This window comes from Coregonus clupeaformis, chromosome 8, assembly GCF_020615455.1.
Source record: "Coregonus clupeaformis isolate EN_2021a chromosome 8, ASM2061545v1, whole genome shotgun sequence".
NCBI lineage: Eukaryota > Metazoa > Chordata > Actinopteri > Salmoniformes > Salmonidae > Coregonus > Coregonus clupeaformis.
Genome location: NC_059199.1, coordinates 2,314,349 through 2,332,190, shown reverse-complemented (window position 1 = coordinate 2,332,190; position 17,842 = coordinate 2,314,349). Strand labels below are relative to the sequence as shown.

Sequence of the window (17,842 nt, the reverse complement as noted above, 5' to 3'; positions counted from 1 at the left end):
TCCTGTAGGTCTTGACCAGGTTTGCACACACTGCAGCAGGGATTTTGGCCCACTCCTCCATACAGACCTTCTCCAGATCCTTCAGGTTTCGGGGGCTGTCGCTGGGCAATATGGACTTTCAGCTCCCTCCAAAGATTTTCTATTGGGTTCAGGTCTGGAGACTGGCTAGGCCACTCCAGGACCTTGAGATGCTTCTTACGGAGCCACTCCTTAGTTGCCCTGGCTGTGTGTTTCGGGTCGTTGTCATGCTGGAAGACCCAGCCACGACCCATCTTCAATGCTCTTACTGAGGGAAGGAGGTTGTTGGCCAAGATCTCGCGATATATGGCCCCATCCATCCTCCCCTCAATACGGTGCAGTCGTCCTGTCCCCTTTGCAGAAAAGCATCCCCAAAGAATGATATTTCCACCTCCATGCTTCACCGTTGGGATGGTGTTCTTGGGGTTGTACTCATCCTTCTTCTTCCTCCAAACATGGCGAGTGGAGTTTAGACCAAAAAGCTCTATTTTTGTCTCATCAGACCACATGACCTTCTCCCATTCCTCCTCTGGATCATCCAGATGGTCATTGGCAAACTTCAGACGGGCCTGGACATGCGCTGGCTTGAGCAGGGGGACCTTGCGTGCGCTGCAGGATTTTAATCCATGACGGCGTAGTGTGTTACTAATGTTTTTTTTTGAGACTGTGGTCCCAGCTCTCTTCAGGTCATTGACCAAGTCCTGCCGTGTAGTTCTGGGCTGATCCCGCACCTTCCTCATGATCATTGATGCCCCACGAGGTGAGATCTTGCATAGAGCCCCAGACCGAGGGTGATTGACCGTCATCTTGAACTTCTTCCATTTTCTAATATTTGCACCAACAGTTGTTGCCTTCTCACCAAGCTGCTTGCCTATTGTCCTGTAGCCCGTCCCAGCCTTGTGCAGGTCTACAATTTTATCCCTGATGTCCTTTCACAGCTCTCTGGTCTTGGCCATTGTGGAGAGGTTGGAGTCTGTTTGATTGAGTGTGTGGACAGGTGTCTTTTATATAGGTAACGAGTTCAAACAGGTGCAGTTACTACAGGTAATGAGTGGAGAACAGGAGGGCTTCTTAAAGAAAAACTAACAGGTCTGTGAGAGCCGGAATTCTTACTGGTTGGTAGGTGATCAAATACTTATGTCATGCAATAAAATGCAAATCAATTACTTAAAAATTATACAATTTGGGTTTTTGTTTTAGATTCCGTCTCTCACAGTTGAAGTGTACCTATGATAAAAATTACAGACCTCTACATGCTTTGTAAGTAGGAAAACCTGCAAAATCGGCAGTGTATCAAATACTTGTTCTCCCCACTGTATATATACACATACATACAGTGGGGTCCTAAATTATTGACACCCTTGATAAAGATGTGCAATAATGACTGCATCAAATAAATAATTCAAATACTGAGCTATGTTGTCTAAAACATTTTTTTTAAAGGAAATTATATTATTTTAAACTAACACAATTGCTCGGAGGAAGAGATTTTGTTTAACAAGTAATATAATTTTTTCTCAGATGTCAAAATTATTACCCAAGACATGCTAACCTCCCCTGTCATTGGTAATGGTGAGAGGTTAGCATGTCTCGGGGGTATGATCGTTTACCCTCTGTAACTTTCTCACTCATCATTATTCATAAATCATTCAGGATTATCTATTATCATGGTAGCATCACCATTAAAGTAGAAGTGTTAAGAAACATATTATATTCTTATTTACAATAAAAGTCACTCCAAAATGACAATACATTATTTACCATTAATTTCTATTGGGCACAAAATAATCTGAAACAAAACCAAAACAAACTGCAAATGCATCCAACAAGTTTATAGAGTCACAAGCTTGATGTAGTCATTGCGTGCCAAGAATATGGGACCAAATACTAAACTTTTAACTACTTTATTCATAAGAATCTTTAGGAGTGTCAATAATTTTGACCTTTCTGAAGAAAAAAATAAAAAGATGACTTGTATTAGTATAAAATAATATAATGTATCTTTTATTTACATTTTTTAATTCAACATATCTCAGTATATGAATTATTTATTTTGAACAGTCATTATTGCTCAGATTTATCAAGGGGGTCAATCATTTAACCCCACTGTACATATTATATATCATAGTATACTCTAAACTGGAGCCAGAGAGTCATTTCTAAAGCAGCCCAGATGGTTGTGTCCTAGTGAACATCCCAATGCCTCTAAACTGTCTAAAACATGTATGATCTTTCTGTGGTACACTGCAGCAACCCTCTGTTTTGGGATGTCAGTGTTACTAATGGGTGTAACCCTCTGTTTTGGGGTGTCAGTGTTACTAATGGGTGTAACCCTCTGTTTTGGGGTGTCAGTGTTACTAATGGGTGTAACCCTCTGTTTGGGGTGTCAGTGTTACTAATGGGTGTAACCCTCTGTTTTGGGGTGTCAGTGTTACTAATGGGTGTAACCCTCTGTTTGGGGTGTCAGTGTTGCTAATGAGGGCAAAGTCTATGTCACAGGATGGGGTTACTTACATTTCAGATTCCACAATGTTTCACCCTATAAGAGAACACAGAGAGCCCCTCTGGTACCTCTGAGGCTTCCCGTCTGTGACAAACATGGATTTCAGAGCGCCGGGAGAACCGGGAAAGCTTTGGCAGCTCCCAGCTCTCTGATCCTGCCCCAGGTAAGAGGAGGGGGTGGGAACACAGCGACGTTCCGATTTGATCTACAGTAAGCCTTAAACGGATTACACATCATTCTGGTGCAATCAATTGAAATTTTGAAAGTCTAGTTGGCTGCCAACTCCGTGTGAACTTCTCGCCGACACGGCTGACATACCCACTGGGCAACTTTCTTTGCTCTCCGCTGAGAATACTTTTAAAGAGGACTGTAGTGTGGAGACTCTCTCTCAGACGTAGGAGGGCACACTCACGCATCCCACAGTAGTGTGGAGATGTCAATATCACATGCCAGTGGAGAGCGGAGAGAGACGGTGCCACTTCAAAGATGATAACTAATGCCATGCAGGGTCAAGATGTGATCGACATGTTATACTGTACTATATATGTTACCTGAGCCTACAGTGAGGGAAAAAGGTATTTGATCCCCTGCTGATTTTGTACGTTTGCCCACTGACAAAGAAATTATCAGCCTATAATTGTAATGGTAGGTTTATTTGAACAGTGAGAGACAGAATAACAACAACAAAAATCCAGAAAAACGCATGGCAAAAATGTTATAAACTGATTTTCATTTTAATGAGGGAAATAAGTATTTGACCCCCTCTCAATCAGAAAGATTTCTGGCTCCCAGGTGTCTTTTATACAGGTAACGAGCTGAGATTAGGAGCACACTCTTAAAGGGAGTGCTCCTAATCTCAGTTTGTTACCTGTATAAAAGACACCCGTCCACAGAAGCAATCAATCAATCAGATTCCAAACTCTCCACCATGGCCAAGACCAAAGAGCTCTCCAAGGATGTCAGGGACAATATTGTAGACCTACACAAGGCTGGAATGGGCTACAAGACCATCGCCAAGCAGCTTGGTGAGAAGGTGACAACAGTTGGTGCAATTATTCGCAAATGGAAGAAACACAAAATAACTGTCAATCTCCCTCGGCCTGGGGCTCCATGCAAGATCTCACCTCGTGGAGTTGCAATGATCATGAGAACGGTGAGGAATCAGCCCAGAACTACACGGGAGGATCTTGTCAATGATCTCAAGGCAGCTGGGACCATAGTCACCAAGAAAACAATTGCTAACACACTACGCCGTGAAGGACTGAAATCCTGCAGCGCGCGCAGGGTCCCCCTACTCAAGAAAGCACATATACATGCCCGTCTGAAGTTTGCCAATGAACATCTGAATGATTCAGAGGAGAACTGGGTGAAAGTGTTGTGGTCAGATGAGACCAAAATGGAGCTCTTTGGCATCAACTCAACTCGTCGTGTTTGGAGGAGGAGGAATGCTGCCTATGACCCCAAGAACACCATCCCCACCATCAAACATAGAGGTGGAAACATTATGCTTTGGGGGTGTTTTTCTGCTAAGGGGACAGGACAACTTCACCGCATCAAAGGGACGATGGACCGGGCCATGTACCATCAACTCTTGGGTGAGAACCTCCTTCCCTCAGCCAGGGCATTGAAAATGGGTCATGGATGGGTATTCCAGCATGACAATGACCCAAAACACACGGCCAAGGCAACAAAGGAGTGGCTCAAGAAGAAGCACATTAAGGTCCTGGAGTGGCCTAGCCAGTCTCCAGACCTTAATCCCATAGAAAATCTGTGGAGGGAGCTGAAGGTTCGAGTTGCCAAACGTCAGCCTCGAAACCTTAATGACTTGGAGAAGATCTGCAAAGAGGAGTGTGACAAAATCCCTCCTGAAATGTGTGCAAACCTGGTGGCCAACTACAAGAAACGTCTGACCTCTGTGATTGCCAACAAGGGTTTTGCCACCAAGTACTAAGTCATGTTTTGCAGAGGGGTCAAATACTTCTTTCCCTCATTAAAATGCAAATCAATTTATACCATTTTTGACATTCGTTTTTCTGGATTTTTATGTTGTTATTCTGTCTCTCACTGTTCAAATAAACCTACCATTAAAATTATAGACTGATCATGTCTTTGTCAGTGGGAAAACGTACAAAATCAGCAGGGGATAAAATACTTTTTTCCCCTCACTGTATATAGTTCCTCCTTGTGTGTGTGTGTGTGTGTGTGTGTGTGTGTGTGTGTGTGTGTGTGTGTGTGTGTGTGTGTGTGTGTGTGTGTGTGTGTGTGTGTGTGTGTGTGTGTGTGTGTGCGCGTGCATGGTGCGTTTGTGTGTCTTTAGGTATGGTCTCTATACTTACTGAGCTCCTGTAGTTGTTTGAGCTGCATGGCCCCCTGTGTACTCTCCTCCTTCCCGGAACTAAAGTAGAGGGCGGAGCCTTCCAGAGCGAACCAACCAACCCTCCAGTGGTAGAGGTCATGACCTTCCTTAAAGTAGAGCCTACCAATCAGCTCGCAGTCTCTCCTCAACATAGCCTCTACTTTAGATGGTACGAAACACTGAAGGAGACAAAACAAAAACTCAGACAACAAAATAAAAACTATTCTCTAGAGTCACAGCAAAACAAAAACTAACACAGGCAAAACCCCAAACATCTGTGCACAGGCAACAAACTTTGAGGTAAAACTTTTCCCTAACTTCTTCTTTCCCCAGCTGAATTTGATTCTAACACACCTTTCTCTCTCTCTCTCTCTCTCTCTCTCTGTGTCTTCACCGTTTGATTGCAGCTCAAATTGAAACACGAGGACGTCTAAGTCCTAGGCTACACAGACAGGTGGACTAATACGACTACCTCTCCCACTATCTAGCACCAATTGGAATTAATAGATAGGTTGAGCAAGATAAAAAAAAATAAAGGAATTGAGGACATATTTTGTGTAGTGTGCCATTACAAGAGCTTGTCACAGATAGTTGGAACACTATGTCTTCTTGATGGTTCGAGGGGCTGTGTGTGTGTGTGTGTGTGTGTGTGTGTGTGTGTGTGTGTGTGTGTGTGTGTGTGTGTGTGTGTGTGTGTGTGTGTGTGTGTGTGTGTGTGTGTGTGTGTGTGTGTGTGTGTGTGTGTGTGTGTGTGTGTGTGTGTGTGTGCGTGCGTGCGTGCGTGCGTGTGTTAAGGAGGGTGAAATGGATATATTGTGTTATCTAATGACACACACTGTTACACACGCAGACTGAACCACACTCATTACACTGTGTAAAACAAGTAAAGAAATTGACTAAAAACACACACATCTCCACACACACACACACACACACACACCTTGGCGATAGCCTGGACCCAATCTTGCTGTGTCTCCTGTGTCTTGGCGCCAAACAAGAACACTCTGTCCGACTGTAGGTAGATCTCCACCATGAACACAGGCCTGAGAGAACAACGGGACAGGTTACTCACATACAGTACTGTCCCTGGTAAATGCAGGAGAAAGGGATATGAGACTGTCCCTTTAAATACTAACCAGCAAGGAGTCTAATATCTAGCAAGTAAAATCTAACAGTTCCACAACAAAAACCTAATACACACAAAATCTAAGTAAAGGAATGGAATAACAATATATAAATACATGGATGAGGAATGTCATTATCAGAGCGGCATAGGCTAAGATGCAATAGATAGTATAGAATACAGTATATACAGATGAAATGCAAGATATGTAAACATTATTACTATCTTAATAAGTCTAAATGCTGACACTATACATATACAAACACACACACTGTACATTAAGACCCTTACTGTAAATAATGCAAAATGTACACCAATACATACATATATGTATATATACAGTACCAGTCAAAGGTTTGGACACGCCTACTCATTCAAGGGTTTTTCTTTATGTTTACTATTTTCTACATTTTAGAATAACAGTGAAAACATCAAAACTATGAAATAACACATGTGGAATCATGTAGTAACCAAAGAAAGTGTTAAACAAAAAAAAAAAATTCTTCAAAGTAGCCACCCTTTGCCTTGATGACAACTTTGCACACTCTTGGCATTCTCTCAACCAGCTTTCTTTCCTTCTTAATGTGTTTGAGCCAATCAGTTGTGTTGTGACAAGGTAGGGGTGGTATACAGAAGATATCCCTATTTGGTAAAAGACCAAGTCCATATTATGGCAAGAACAGCTCAAATAAGCAAAGAGAAACGACAGTCCATCATTACTTTAAGACATGAAGGTCAGTCAATCCGGAAAATTTCAAGAACTGAACGTTTCTTCAAGTGCAGTCACAACAACCATCAAGCACAATGATGAAACTGTTACCTCTGCTGCAGAGGATAAGTTCATTAGAGCTACCAGCCTCAGAAATCGGCAATTAACTGCCCCTCAGATTGCAGTCCAAATAAATGCGTCACAGAGTTCAAGTAACAGACACATCTGAACATCAACTGTTCAGAGGAGACTGCGTGAATCAGGCCTTCATGGTCGAATTGCTGCAAAGAAACCACTACTAAAGGACACCAATAAGAAGAAGAGACTTGCTTGGGCCAAGAAACACGAGCAATGGACATTAGACCGGTGGAAATCTGTCCTTTGGTCTGATGAGTCCAAATTAGAGATTTTTGGTTCCGACCGTATCTTTGTGAGACGCAGAGTAGGTGAACAGATGATATCTGCATGTGTGGTTCCCACCGTGAAGCATGGAGGAGGAGGTGTGATGGTGCTTTGCTGGTGACACTGTTGTGATTTGTTTAGAATTCAAGGCACACGTAACCAGCATGGCTTCCACAACATTCTGCAGCGATACGCCATCCCATCTGGTTTGCGCTTAGTTGGACTATAATTTGCTTTTCAACAGGACAATGGCCCAAAACACACCTCCAGGCTGTGTAAGGGCTATTTGACCAAGGAGAGTGATTGAGTGCTGCATCAGATGACTTGGCCTCCACAATCACCCGACCTCAATCCAATTGAGATGGTTTGGGATGAGTCAGACCGCAGAGAAGGAAAAGCAGCCAACAAGTGCTCAGCATATGTGGGAACTAATTCAAGACTGTTGGAAAAGCATTCCTCATGAAGCTGGTTGAGAGAATGCCAAGAGTGTGCTAAGCTGTCATCAAAGCAAAGGGTGGCTACTTTGAAGAATATCAAATATATTTTGATTTGTTTAACACTTTTTTGGTTGCTACATGATTCCATATGTGTTATTTCATAGTTTTGATGTCTTCACTATTATTCTACAATGTAGAAAATAGTAAAAATAAAGAAACCCCTAAAATGAGTAAGTGTGTCCAAACTTTTGACTGCTACTGTATGTATGAAAACACAGAGGCCTACATACAGTGCCTTCAGAAAGTATTCACACCACATGACTTTTTCCACATGTTGTTGTGTTACAGCATGAATTTAAAATTGATTAAATTGAGATGTGTCATTGGCCTACACACAATACCCCATAATGTCAAATTGTAATTATGTTTTTAGCCATTTGTACATATTAATTAAAAATGAAAAGCTGAAATGTCAATACGTTTTCAACCCCTTTCTTATGGCAAGCCTAAATAAGTTCAGGAGTAAAAATGTGCTTAACAAGTCACATAATAAGTTGCATGGACTCCCTCTGTGTGCAATAATAGTTTTTAACATTATTTTTTCATGACTACCTCATCTCTGTACCCCACACATACAATTATCTGTAAGGTGCCTCAGTCGAGCAGTGAATTACAAACACATATTCAACCACAAAGACCAGGGAGGTTTTCCAATGCCTCGCAAAGAAGGGGAGCTATTGGTAGATGGGTAAACATTTTTAAAAAAGCAGACATTGAATATCATTTTGAGCATGGTGAAGTTATTAATAACACTTTTTATGGTGTATCAATACACCCAGTCACTACAAAGATACAGGCGTCCTTCCTAACTCAGTTGCCGGAGAGGAAGGAAACCACTCAGGTATTTCACCATGAAGCCAATGGTGACTTTAAAGCAGTTAAAGAGTTTAATGGCTGTGATAGGATAAAACTGAGGATGGATCAACATCACTGTAGTTACTCCAAAATACTAACCTAAATGACAGAGTGAAAAGAAGGATGTCTGTACAGAAGATAAATATTCCAAAACATGTATCCTGTTTGCAATAAGGCACTAAAGTAAAACTGCAAAAAAATGTGGCAAAGAAATTAACTTTATGTCCTGAATACAAAGCATAATGTTTGGGGTAAATCCAACACAACACATCACTAAGTAACACTCTTCATATTTTCAAGCATGGTGGAGGCTGCATCATGTTATGGGTATGCTTGTCATCTGCAAGGACTAGGGAGTTTTTTTTTTTTTTTGGATAAGCATATATGGAATAGAGCTAAGCACAGGCAAAATCCTAGAGGAAAAACTGGTTCAGCTCCAACAGACACTGGGAAACAAATGCACCTTTTCTTACCAAGACGACAATGAGTGGCCTAGTTACAGTTTTTACTTAAATCGGCTTCAAAGTCTATGGCAATACTTGAAAATGGCTGTCTAGCAATGATCAACAACCAACTTGACAGAACTTGAAGAATATTTAAAAGAGTAATGTGAAAATATTGTACAAGTCAGGTGTGGAAAGCTCTTAGAGATTTACCCAGAAAGACTCACAGCTGTAATCGCTGCCAAAGGTGATTCTAACATGTATTGACTCAGTGGTGTGAATACTTATGTAAATTTGATATTTCTGTATTTAAATTTCAATATATTTGCTAAAATATCAACAACAACAAAAAATCACTTTGTCATTATGGGGTATTGTGTGTAGACGGGTGAGCCAAAAAAATTGATTTAATCCATTATGAATTCAGGCTGTAACACAACAACATATATATATATATAAGTCAAGGGATATGAATACTTTCTGAAGCCACTGTATATATACACCAACATCTTTACCCACGTATACACAAATACTTCAACACATACACACATTTAAACACACACAAAAGGTGCTAATACCTGCTGTTTAAGAGAGGAACAACCAAAAGGCAGCTATTAATCTTTGTTTGTCCATTTCCCTCTTTCTCTCTTATCACTGGCTTCCCTCTGTCAGACTATGACTTTCTTAATTGGTTTGGACACAGAGGCAGGCGATCCCTCGAATTTTGGGGTGTTGGCGGGTGAGGGGTATTGCGCGGCAGTGGTGCAGGGTTTTAAGGGGTACAGCGGAGCGTGTCTAAAGGAGCATGTCATGAGGGGTCCCGGTAGCGCTGAGGCATGTCTCCACTCATGAGCATCGGGGGGAACATGGGGGGACACTGGAACCCCTGACAAGTGTACATTTACATTTTACATTTTAGTCATTTAGCAGACGCTCCATATCCAGAGCGACTTACAGTTACATGCGCTTGTTAGTGAATCACAGAGGACAAGAGGGGGAGGGGGAGAAAGGTAGAGAGAGAGAAAGAGAGTGAGAGAAAAAGAAAGTTAGAGAGAGATTTAAACATAGAAGTTTAGGTTTGAAGAATATCTAACTAACTAACAAACACAATCCAATGTCTTTATAAGACGCCACATAATCAAACTTCACCATCCAAAACTACTTCAGCACCTACCCACTTCATCTAGCAGCCACACAATTCTCCCTCCATCGAAATCTATGTGCATATTTTATATATAATATTCTGAAAACGTGGGCTGGTAATACACATCAGAGATCAGCGGACAAGGTAGAGGGGGCACATAGTGATTTTCAGGTCCCATACCTGATGAAATTACCCAAGCAGTCTATTTAATGTCAAATGACCCCCACATGGGTCGCCATGCAGGACGATACAGAGTAAGGCCATTTGGGGAGTGTGTATTCTGCATACATTAATATGTATGAGCCATAGACAGACGGATGTCCCCTGTATAGCGCTAACGCTAATCTCTCATAGACAGATCTACGTAAACATAATTGGTACCGTAGAATCTGTCCGGACTGAACAGGACACGTAGGATCAAGAGCAGCAGTAGTTACGATGTTTGGGTTTTCGTAAATGGTTATTTGGACAAATCACGATTTCACAGGTGTTAGCATCTTTCAAATTTCGGAAGGGGAGGGGACATTCGGCCCGTAACTTTCAAAGAGAGAGGGTGGAGCTCCTCATTCTGGTTCCACTCTTTGGTCTAGCATCTCTTAATCTCTTCTATTAACATGTATGGACCCAGAACATAATCGAGCAGCTGACCAATTACTGAATACTTTAGTTCTGAGTTAACCAAGATTACACTGAGGCATGCTGGGACAGTGGAGGTGCAGAGCTTGTGGGGGATTAATCTATGATACTGATCTGTAGTCAGTGTAGCTACTAGTTACTCTCCCACTGACGGACAGGGAGAGAGACAGGGAGACAGAGGCTGGGGGACAGGGAGAGAGACAGGGAGACAGAGGGTGGGGGACAGGGAGAGAGACTGGGAGACAGAGAGGCTGGGGGACCGGGAGAGAGACAGGGGGACAGGAAGAGAGTCTGGGAGACAGAGAGGCTGGGGGACAGGGAGAGAGACAGGGAGACAGAGAGGCTGGGGGACAGGGAGAGAGTCTGGGAGACAGAGAGGCTGGGGGACAGGGAGTGAGACAGGGAGACAGAGAGGCTGGGGGACAGGGAGAGAGACTGGGAGACAGAGAGTCTGGGAGACAGAGAGGCTGGGGGACAGGGAGAGAGACTGGGAGACAGAGAGGCTGGGGGACAGGGAGAGAGACTGGGAGACAGAGAGGCTGGGGGACAGGGAGAGAGACTGGAAGACAGAGAGGCTGGGGGACAGGGAGAGAGACTGGGAGACAGAGAGGCTGGGGACAGGAGAGAGACTGGGAGACAGAGAGGCTGGGGGACAGGGAGAGAGACTGGGAGACAGAGAGGCTGGGGGACAGGAGAGAGACTGGGAGACAGAGAGGCTGGGGAAGGAGAGAGACTGGGAGACAGAGAGGCTGGGGGACAGGGAGAGAGACTGGGAGACAGAGAGGCTGGAGGACAGGGAGAGAGACAGGGAGACAGAGAGGCTGGGGGACAGGGAGAGAGACTGGGAGACAGAGAGGCTGGGGGACAGGGAGAGAGACTGGGAGACAGAGAGGCTGGGGGACAGGGAGAGAGACTGGAAGACAGAGAGGCTGGGGGACAGGGAGAGAGACTGGGAGACAGAGAGGCTGGGGGACAGGGAGAGACTGGGAGACAGAGAGGCTGGGGGACAGGGAGAGAGACTGGGAGACAGAGAGGCTGGGGGACAGGGAGAGAGACAGGGAGACAGAGAGGCTGGGGGACAGGGAGAGAGACTGGGAGACAGAGAGGCTGGGGGACAGGGAGAGAGACAGGGAGACAGAGAGGCTGGAGGACAGGGAGAGAGACTGGGAGACAGAGAGGCTGGGGGACAGGGAGAGAGACTGGGAGACAGAGAGGCTGGGGGACAGGGAGAGAGACTGGGAGACAGAGAGGCTGGAGGACAGGGAGAGAGACAGGGAGACAGAGAGGCTGGGGGACAGGGAGAGAGACTGGAGACAGAGAGGCTGGAGGACAGGGAGAGAGACTGGGAGACAGAGAGGCTGGGGGACAGGGAGAGAGACTGGGAGACAGAGAGGCTGGGGGACAGGGAGAGAGACTGGGAGACAGAGAGGCTGGAGGACAGGGAGAGAGACAGGGAGACAGAGAGGCTGGGGGACAGGGAGAGAGACTGGGGAGACAGAGAGCTGGAGGACAGGGAGAGAGACTGGGAGACAGAGAGGCTGGGGACAGGGAGAGAGACTGGAGACAGAGAGGCTGGGGGACAGGGAGAGACTGGGAGACAGAGAGGCTGGGGGACAGGAGAGAGACTGGGAGACAGAGAGGCTGGGGGACAGGGAGAGAGACTGGGAGACAGAGAGGCTGGGGGACAGGGAGAGAGACAGGGAGACAGAGAGGCTGGAGGACAGGGAGAGAGACTGGGAGACAGAGAGGCTGGGGGACAGGGAGAGAGACGGGGAGACAGAGAGGCTGGGGGACAGGGAGAGAGACTGGGAGACAGAGAGGCTGGGGGACAGGGAGAGAGACTGGGAGACAGAGAGGCTGGGGACAGGGAGAGAGACTGGGAGACAGAGAGGCTGGGGGACAGGGAGAGAGACTGGGAGACAGAGAGGCTGGAGGACAGGGAGAGAGACAGGGAGACAGAGAGGCTGGGGGACAGGGAGAGAGACTGGGAGACAGAGAGGCTGGAGGACAGGGAGAGAGACTGGGAGACAGAGAGGCTGGGGGACAGGGAGAGAGACTGGGAGACAGAGCGGCTGGGGGACAGGGAGAGAGACTGGGAGACAGAGAGGCTGGGGGACAGGGAGAGAGATGGGAGACAGAGAGGCTGGGGGACAGGGAGAGAGACTGGGAGACAGAGAGGCTGGGGGACAGGGACAGAGACGGGGAGACAGAGAGGCTGGGGGACAGGGAGAGAGACTGGGAGACCTAGAGGCTGGAGGACAGGGAGAGAGACAGGGAGACAGAGAGGCTGGGGGACAGGGAGAGAGACGGGGAGACAGAGAGGCTGGGGGACAGGGAGAGAGACTGGGAGACAGAGAGGCTGGGGGACAGGGAGAGAGACTGGGAGACAGAGAGGCTGGGGGACAGGGAGAGAGACTGGGAGACAGAGAGGCTGGGGGACAGGGAGAGAGACTGGGAGACAGAGAGGCTGGGGGACAGGGAGAGAGACGGGGAGACAGAGAGGCTGGGGGACTGGGAGAGAGACTGGGAGACAGAGAGGCTGGGGGGACAGGGAGAGAGACTGGGAGACAGAGGAGGCTGGGGGACAGGGAGAGAGACGGGGAGACAGAGAGGCTGGGGGACAGGGAGAGAGACTGGGAGACAGAGAGGCTGGGGGACAGGAGAGAGACTGGGAGACAGAGAGGCTGGGGGACAGGGAGAGAGACGGGAGACAGAGAGGCTGGGGGACAGGGAGAGAGACTGGGAGACAGAGAGGCTGGGGGACAGGGAGAGAGACTGGGAGACAGAGAGGCTGGGGGACAGGGAGAGAGACTGGGAGACAGAGAGGCTGGGGGACAGGGAGAGAGACTGGGAGACAGAGAGGCTGGGGGACAGGGAGAGAGACTGGGAGACAGAGAGGCTGGGGGACAGGGAGAGAGACTGGGAGACAGAGAGGCTGGGGGACAGGGAGAGAGACTGGGAGACAGAGAGGCTGGGGGACAGGGAGAGAGACTGGGAGACAGAGAGGCTGGGGGACAGGGAGAGAGACTGGGAGACAGAGAGGCTGGGGGACAGGGAGAGAGACTGGGAGACAGAGAGGCTGGGGGACAGGGAGAGAGACTGGGAGACAGAGAGGCTGGGAGACAGAGAGGCTGGGGGACAGGGAGAGAGACTGGGAGACAGAGAGGCTGGGGGACAGGGAGAGAGACAGGGAGACAGAGAGGCTGGGGGACAGGGAGAGAGACTGGGAGACAGAGAGGCTGGGGGACAGGGAGAGAGACTGGGAGACAGAGAGGCTGGGGGACAGGGAGAGAGACTGGGAGACAGAGAGGCTGGGGGACAGGGAGAGAGACTGGGAGACAGAGAGGCTGGGGGACAGGGAGAGAGACTGGGAGACAGAGAGGCTGGGGGAACAGGGAGAGAGACTGGGAGACAGAGAGGCTGGGGACAGGGAGAGAGACAGGGAGACAGAGAGGCTGGGGGACAGGGAGAGAGACTGGGAGACAGAGAGGCTGGGGGACAGGGAGAGAACTGGGAGACAGAGAGGCTGGGGGACAGGGAGAGAGACTGGGAGACAGAGAGGCTGGAGGACAGGGAGAGAGACTGGGAGACAGAGAGGCTGGGGGACAGGGAGAGAGACTGGGAGACAGAGAGGCTGGGGGACAGGGAGAGAGACTGGGAGACAGAGAGGCTGGGGGACAGGGAGAGAGACTGGGAGACAGAGAGGCTGGGGACAGGGAGAGATGGGAGACAGAGAGGCTGGGGACAGAGAGAGACAGGAGACAGAGAGGCTGGGGGACAGGAGAGAGACTGGGAGACAGAGAGGCTGGAGGACAGGAGAGAGACTGGGAGACAGAGAGGCTGGGGGACAGGGAGAGAGACTGGGAGACAGAGAGGCTGGAGGACAGGAGAGAGACTGGGAGACAGAGAGGCTGGGGGACAGGAGAGAGACTGGGAGACAGAGCGGCTGGGGGACAGGGAGAGAGACTGGGAGACAGAGAGGCTGGGGGACAGGGAGAGAGACTGGGAGACAGAGAGGCTGGGGACAGGAGAGAGACTGGGAGACAGAGAGGCTGGGGGACAGGGAGAGAGACTGGGAGACAGAGAGGCTGGGGGACAGGAGAGAGACTGGGAGACAGAGAGGCTGGGGGACAGGGAGAGAGACTGGGAGACAGAGAGGCTGGGGGACAGGGAGAGAGACTGGGAGACAGAGAGGCTGGGGACAGGGAGAGAGACTGGGAGACAGAGAGGCTGGGGGACAGGGAGAGAGACTGGGAGACAGAGAGGCTGGGGGACAGGGAGAGAGACTGGGAGACAGAGAGGCTGGGGGACAGGAGAGAGACGGGGAGACAGAGAGGCTGGGGGACAGGGAGAGAGACGGGGAGACAGAGAGGCTGGGGGACAGGGAGAGAGACTGGGAGACAGAGGCTGGGGGACAGGAGAGAGACTGGGAGACAGAGAGGCTGGGGGACAGGGAGAAAGACGGGGAGACAGAGAGGCTGGGGGACAGGGAGAGAGACGGGGAGACAGAAAGGCTGGGGGACTGGGAGAGAGACTGGGAGACAGAGAGGCTGGGGGACAGGGAGAGAGACTGGGAGACAGAGAGGCTGGGGACAGGGAGAGAGACGGGGGAGACAGAGAGGCTGGGGGACAGGGAGAGAGACTGGGAGACAGAGAGGCTGGGGGACAGGGAGAGAGACTGGGAGACAGAGAGGCTGGGGGACAGGGGAGAGAGACTGGGAGACAGAGAGGCTGGGGGACAGGGAGAGAGACTGGGAGACAGAGAGGCTGGGGGACAGGGAGAGAGACTGGGAGACAGAGAGGCTGGGGACAGGGAGACAGAGAGGCTGGGAGGAGACTGGGAGACAGAGAGGCTGGGGGACAGGGAGAGAGACGGGGAGACAGAGAGGCTGGGGGACAGGGAGAGAGACTGGGAGACAGAGAGGCTGGGGGACAGGGAGAGAGACTGGGAGACAGAGAGGCTGGGAGACAGAGAGGCTGGGGGACAGGGAGAGAGACTGGGAGACAGAGAGGCTAGGGGACAGGGAGTGAGACAGGGAGACAGAGAGGCTGGGGGACAGGGAGAGAAACTGGGAGACAGAGAGTCTGGGAGACAGAGAGGCTGGGGGACAGGGAGAGAGACTGGGAGACAGAGAGGCTGGGGGACAGGGAGAGAGACTGGGAGACAGAGAGGCTGGGGGACAGGGAGAGAGACTGGAAGACAGAGAGGCTGGGGGACAGGGAGAGAGACTGGGAGACAGAGAGGCTGGGGGACAGGGAGAGAGACTGGGAGACAGAGAGGCTGGGGGACAGGGAGAGAGACTGGGAGACAGAGAGGCTGGGGGACAGGGAGAGAGACAGGGAGACAGAGAGGCTGGAGGACAGGGAGAGAGACTGGGAGACAGAGAGGCTGGGGGACAGGGAGAGAGACTGGGAGACAGAGAGGCTGGGGACAGGGAGAGAGACTGGGAGACAGAGAGGCTGGAGGACAGGGAGAGAGACAGGAGACAGAGAGGCTGGGGACAGGGAGAGAGACTGGGAGACAGAGAGGCTGGAGGACAGGGAGAGAGACTGGGGAGACAGAGAGGCCGGGGGACAGGGAGAGAGACTGGGAGACAGAGCGGCTGGGGACAGGGAGAGAGACTGGGAGACAGAGAGGCTGGGGGACAGGGAGAGAGACTGGGAGACAGAGAGGCTGGGGGACAGGGAGAGAGACTGGGAGACAGAGAGGCTGGGGGACAGGGAGAGAGACTGGGAGACAGAGAGGCTGGGGGACAGGGAGAGAGACTGGGAGACAGAGAGGCTGGAGGACAGGGAGAGAGACAGGGAGACAGAGAGGCTGGGGGACAGGGAGAGAGACTGGGAGACAGAGAGGCTGGGGGACAGGGACAGAGACGGGGAGACAGAGAGGCTGGGGGACAGGGAGAGAGACTAGGAGACAGAGAGGCTGGAGGACAGGGAGAGAGACAGGGAGACAGAGAGGCTGGGGGACAGGGAGAGAGACGGGGAGACAGAGAGGCTGGGGGACAGGGAGAGAGACTGGGAGACAGAGAGGCTGGGGGACAGGGAGAGAGACTGGGAGACAGAGAGGCTGGGGGACAGGGAGAGAGACTGGGAGACAGAGAGGCTGGGGGACAGGGAGAGAGACTGGGAGACAGAGAGGCTGGGGGACAGGGAGAGAGACGGGGAGACAGAGAGGCTGGGGGACAGGAGAGAGACGGGGAGACAGAGAGGCTGGGGGACAGGGAGAGAGACTGGGAGACAGAGAGGCTGGGGGACAGGGAGAGAGACTGGGAGACAGAGAGGCTGGGGACAGGGAGAGAGACGGGGAGACAGAGAGGCTGGGGGACAGGGAGAGAGACGGGGAGACAGAGAGGCTGGGGGACAGGGAGAGAGACTGGGAGACAGAGAGGCTGGGGACAGGGAGAGAGACTGGGAGACAGAGAGGCTGGGGGGACAGGGAGAGAGACGGGGAGACAGAGAGGCTGGGGGACAGGGAGAGAGACGGGGAGACAGAGAGGCTGGGGGACAGGGAGAGAGACTGGGAGACAGAGAGGCTGGGGGACAGGGAGAGAGACTGGGAGACAGAGAGGCTGGGGGACAGGGAGAGAGACGGGGAGACAGAGAGGCTGGGGGACAGGGAGAGAGACGGGGAGACAGAGAGGCTGGGGGACATGGAGAGAGACAGGGAGACAGAGAGGCTGGGGGACAGGGAGAGAGACTGGGAGACAGAGAGGCTGGGGGACAGGGAGAGAGACGGGGAGACAGAGAGGCTGGGGGACAGGGCGAGAGACGGGGAGACAGAGAGGCTGGGGGACAGGGAGAGAGACTGGGAGACAGAGAGGCTGGGGGACAGGGAGAGAGACTGGGAGACAGAGAGGCTGGGGGACAGGGAGAGAGACGGGGAGACAGAGAAGCTGGGGGACAGGGAGATAGACTGGGAGACAGAGAGGCTGGGGGACAGGGAGAGAGACTGGGAGACAGAGAGGCTGGGAGACAGAGAGGCTGGGGGACAGGGAGAGAGTCTGGGAGACAGAGAGGCTGGGGGAGCACCATTTTACAGTGATCCTGTAGCCGTCAAACCAAAACACACAGGTACACACACAGAGAGACACACACAGGTACACACACACACACACACACACACACAGAGGGACACACACACAGAGACACACAC

The 17,842-nt window shown here is 50.3% G+C and overlaps 1 protein-coding gene across 3 annotated transcripts in view; it reads right to left on the bottom strand.

The window, feature by feature from the left end:
• Positions 1-17,842, bottom strand: part of arap2 (ArfGAP with RhoGAP domain, ankyrin repeat and PH domain 2) — a 185,281-nt gene that overhangs the window by 41,895 nt on the left and 125,544 nt on the right. For all 3 annotated transcript variants that reach the window (XR_006661293.1, XM_045221712.1, XM_045221713.1), the window contains exons 17-18: positions 5,818-5,920; positions 4,858-5,056 (exon numbers count right to left, since the gene is read on the bottom strand). Coding sequence is in view for 2 of the 3 variants with exons in the window: in XM_045221712.1 (XP_045077647.1) it covers positions 4,858-5,056; positions 5,818-5,920 (302 nt within the window). In the remaining variant the exon portion in view is untranslated. The remainder of the gene's footprint in view (positions 1-4,857; positions 5,057-5,817; positions 5,921-17,842) is intronic.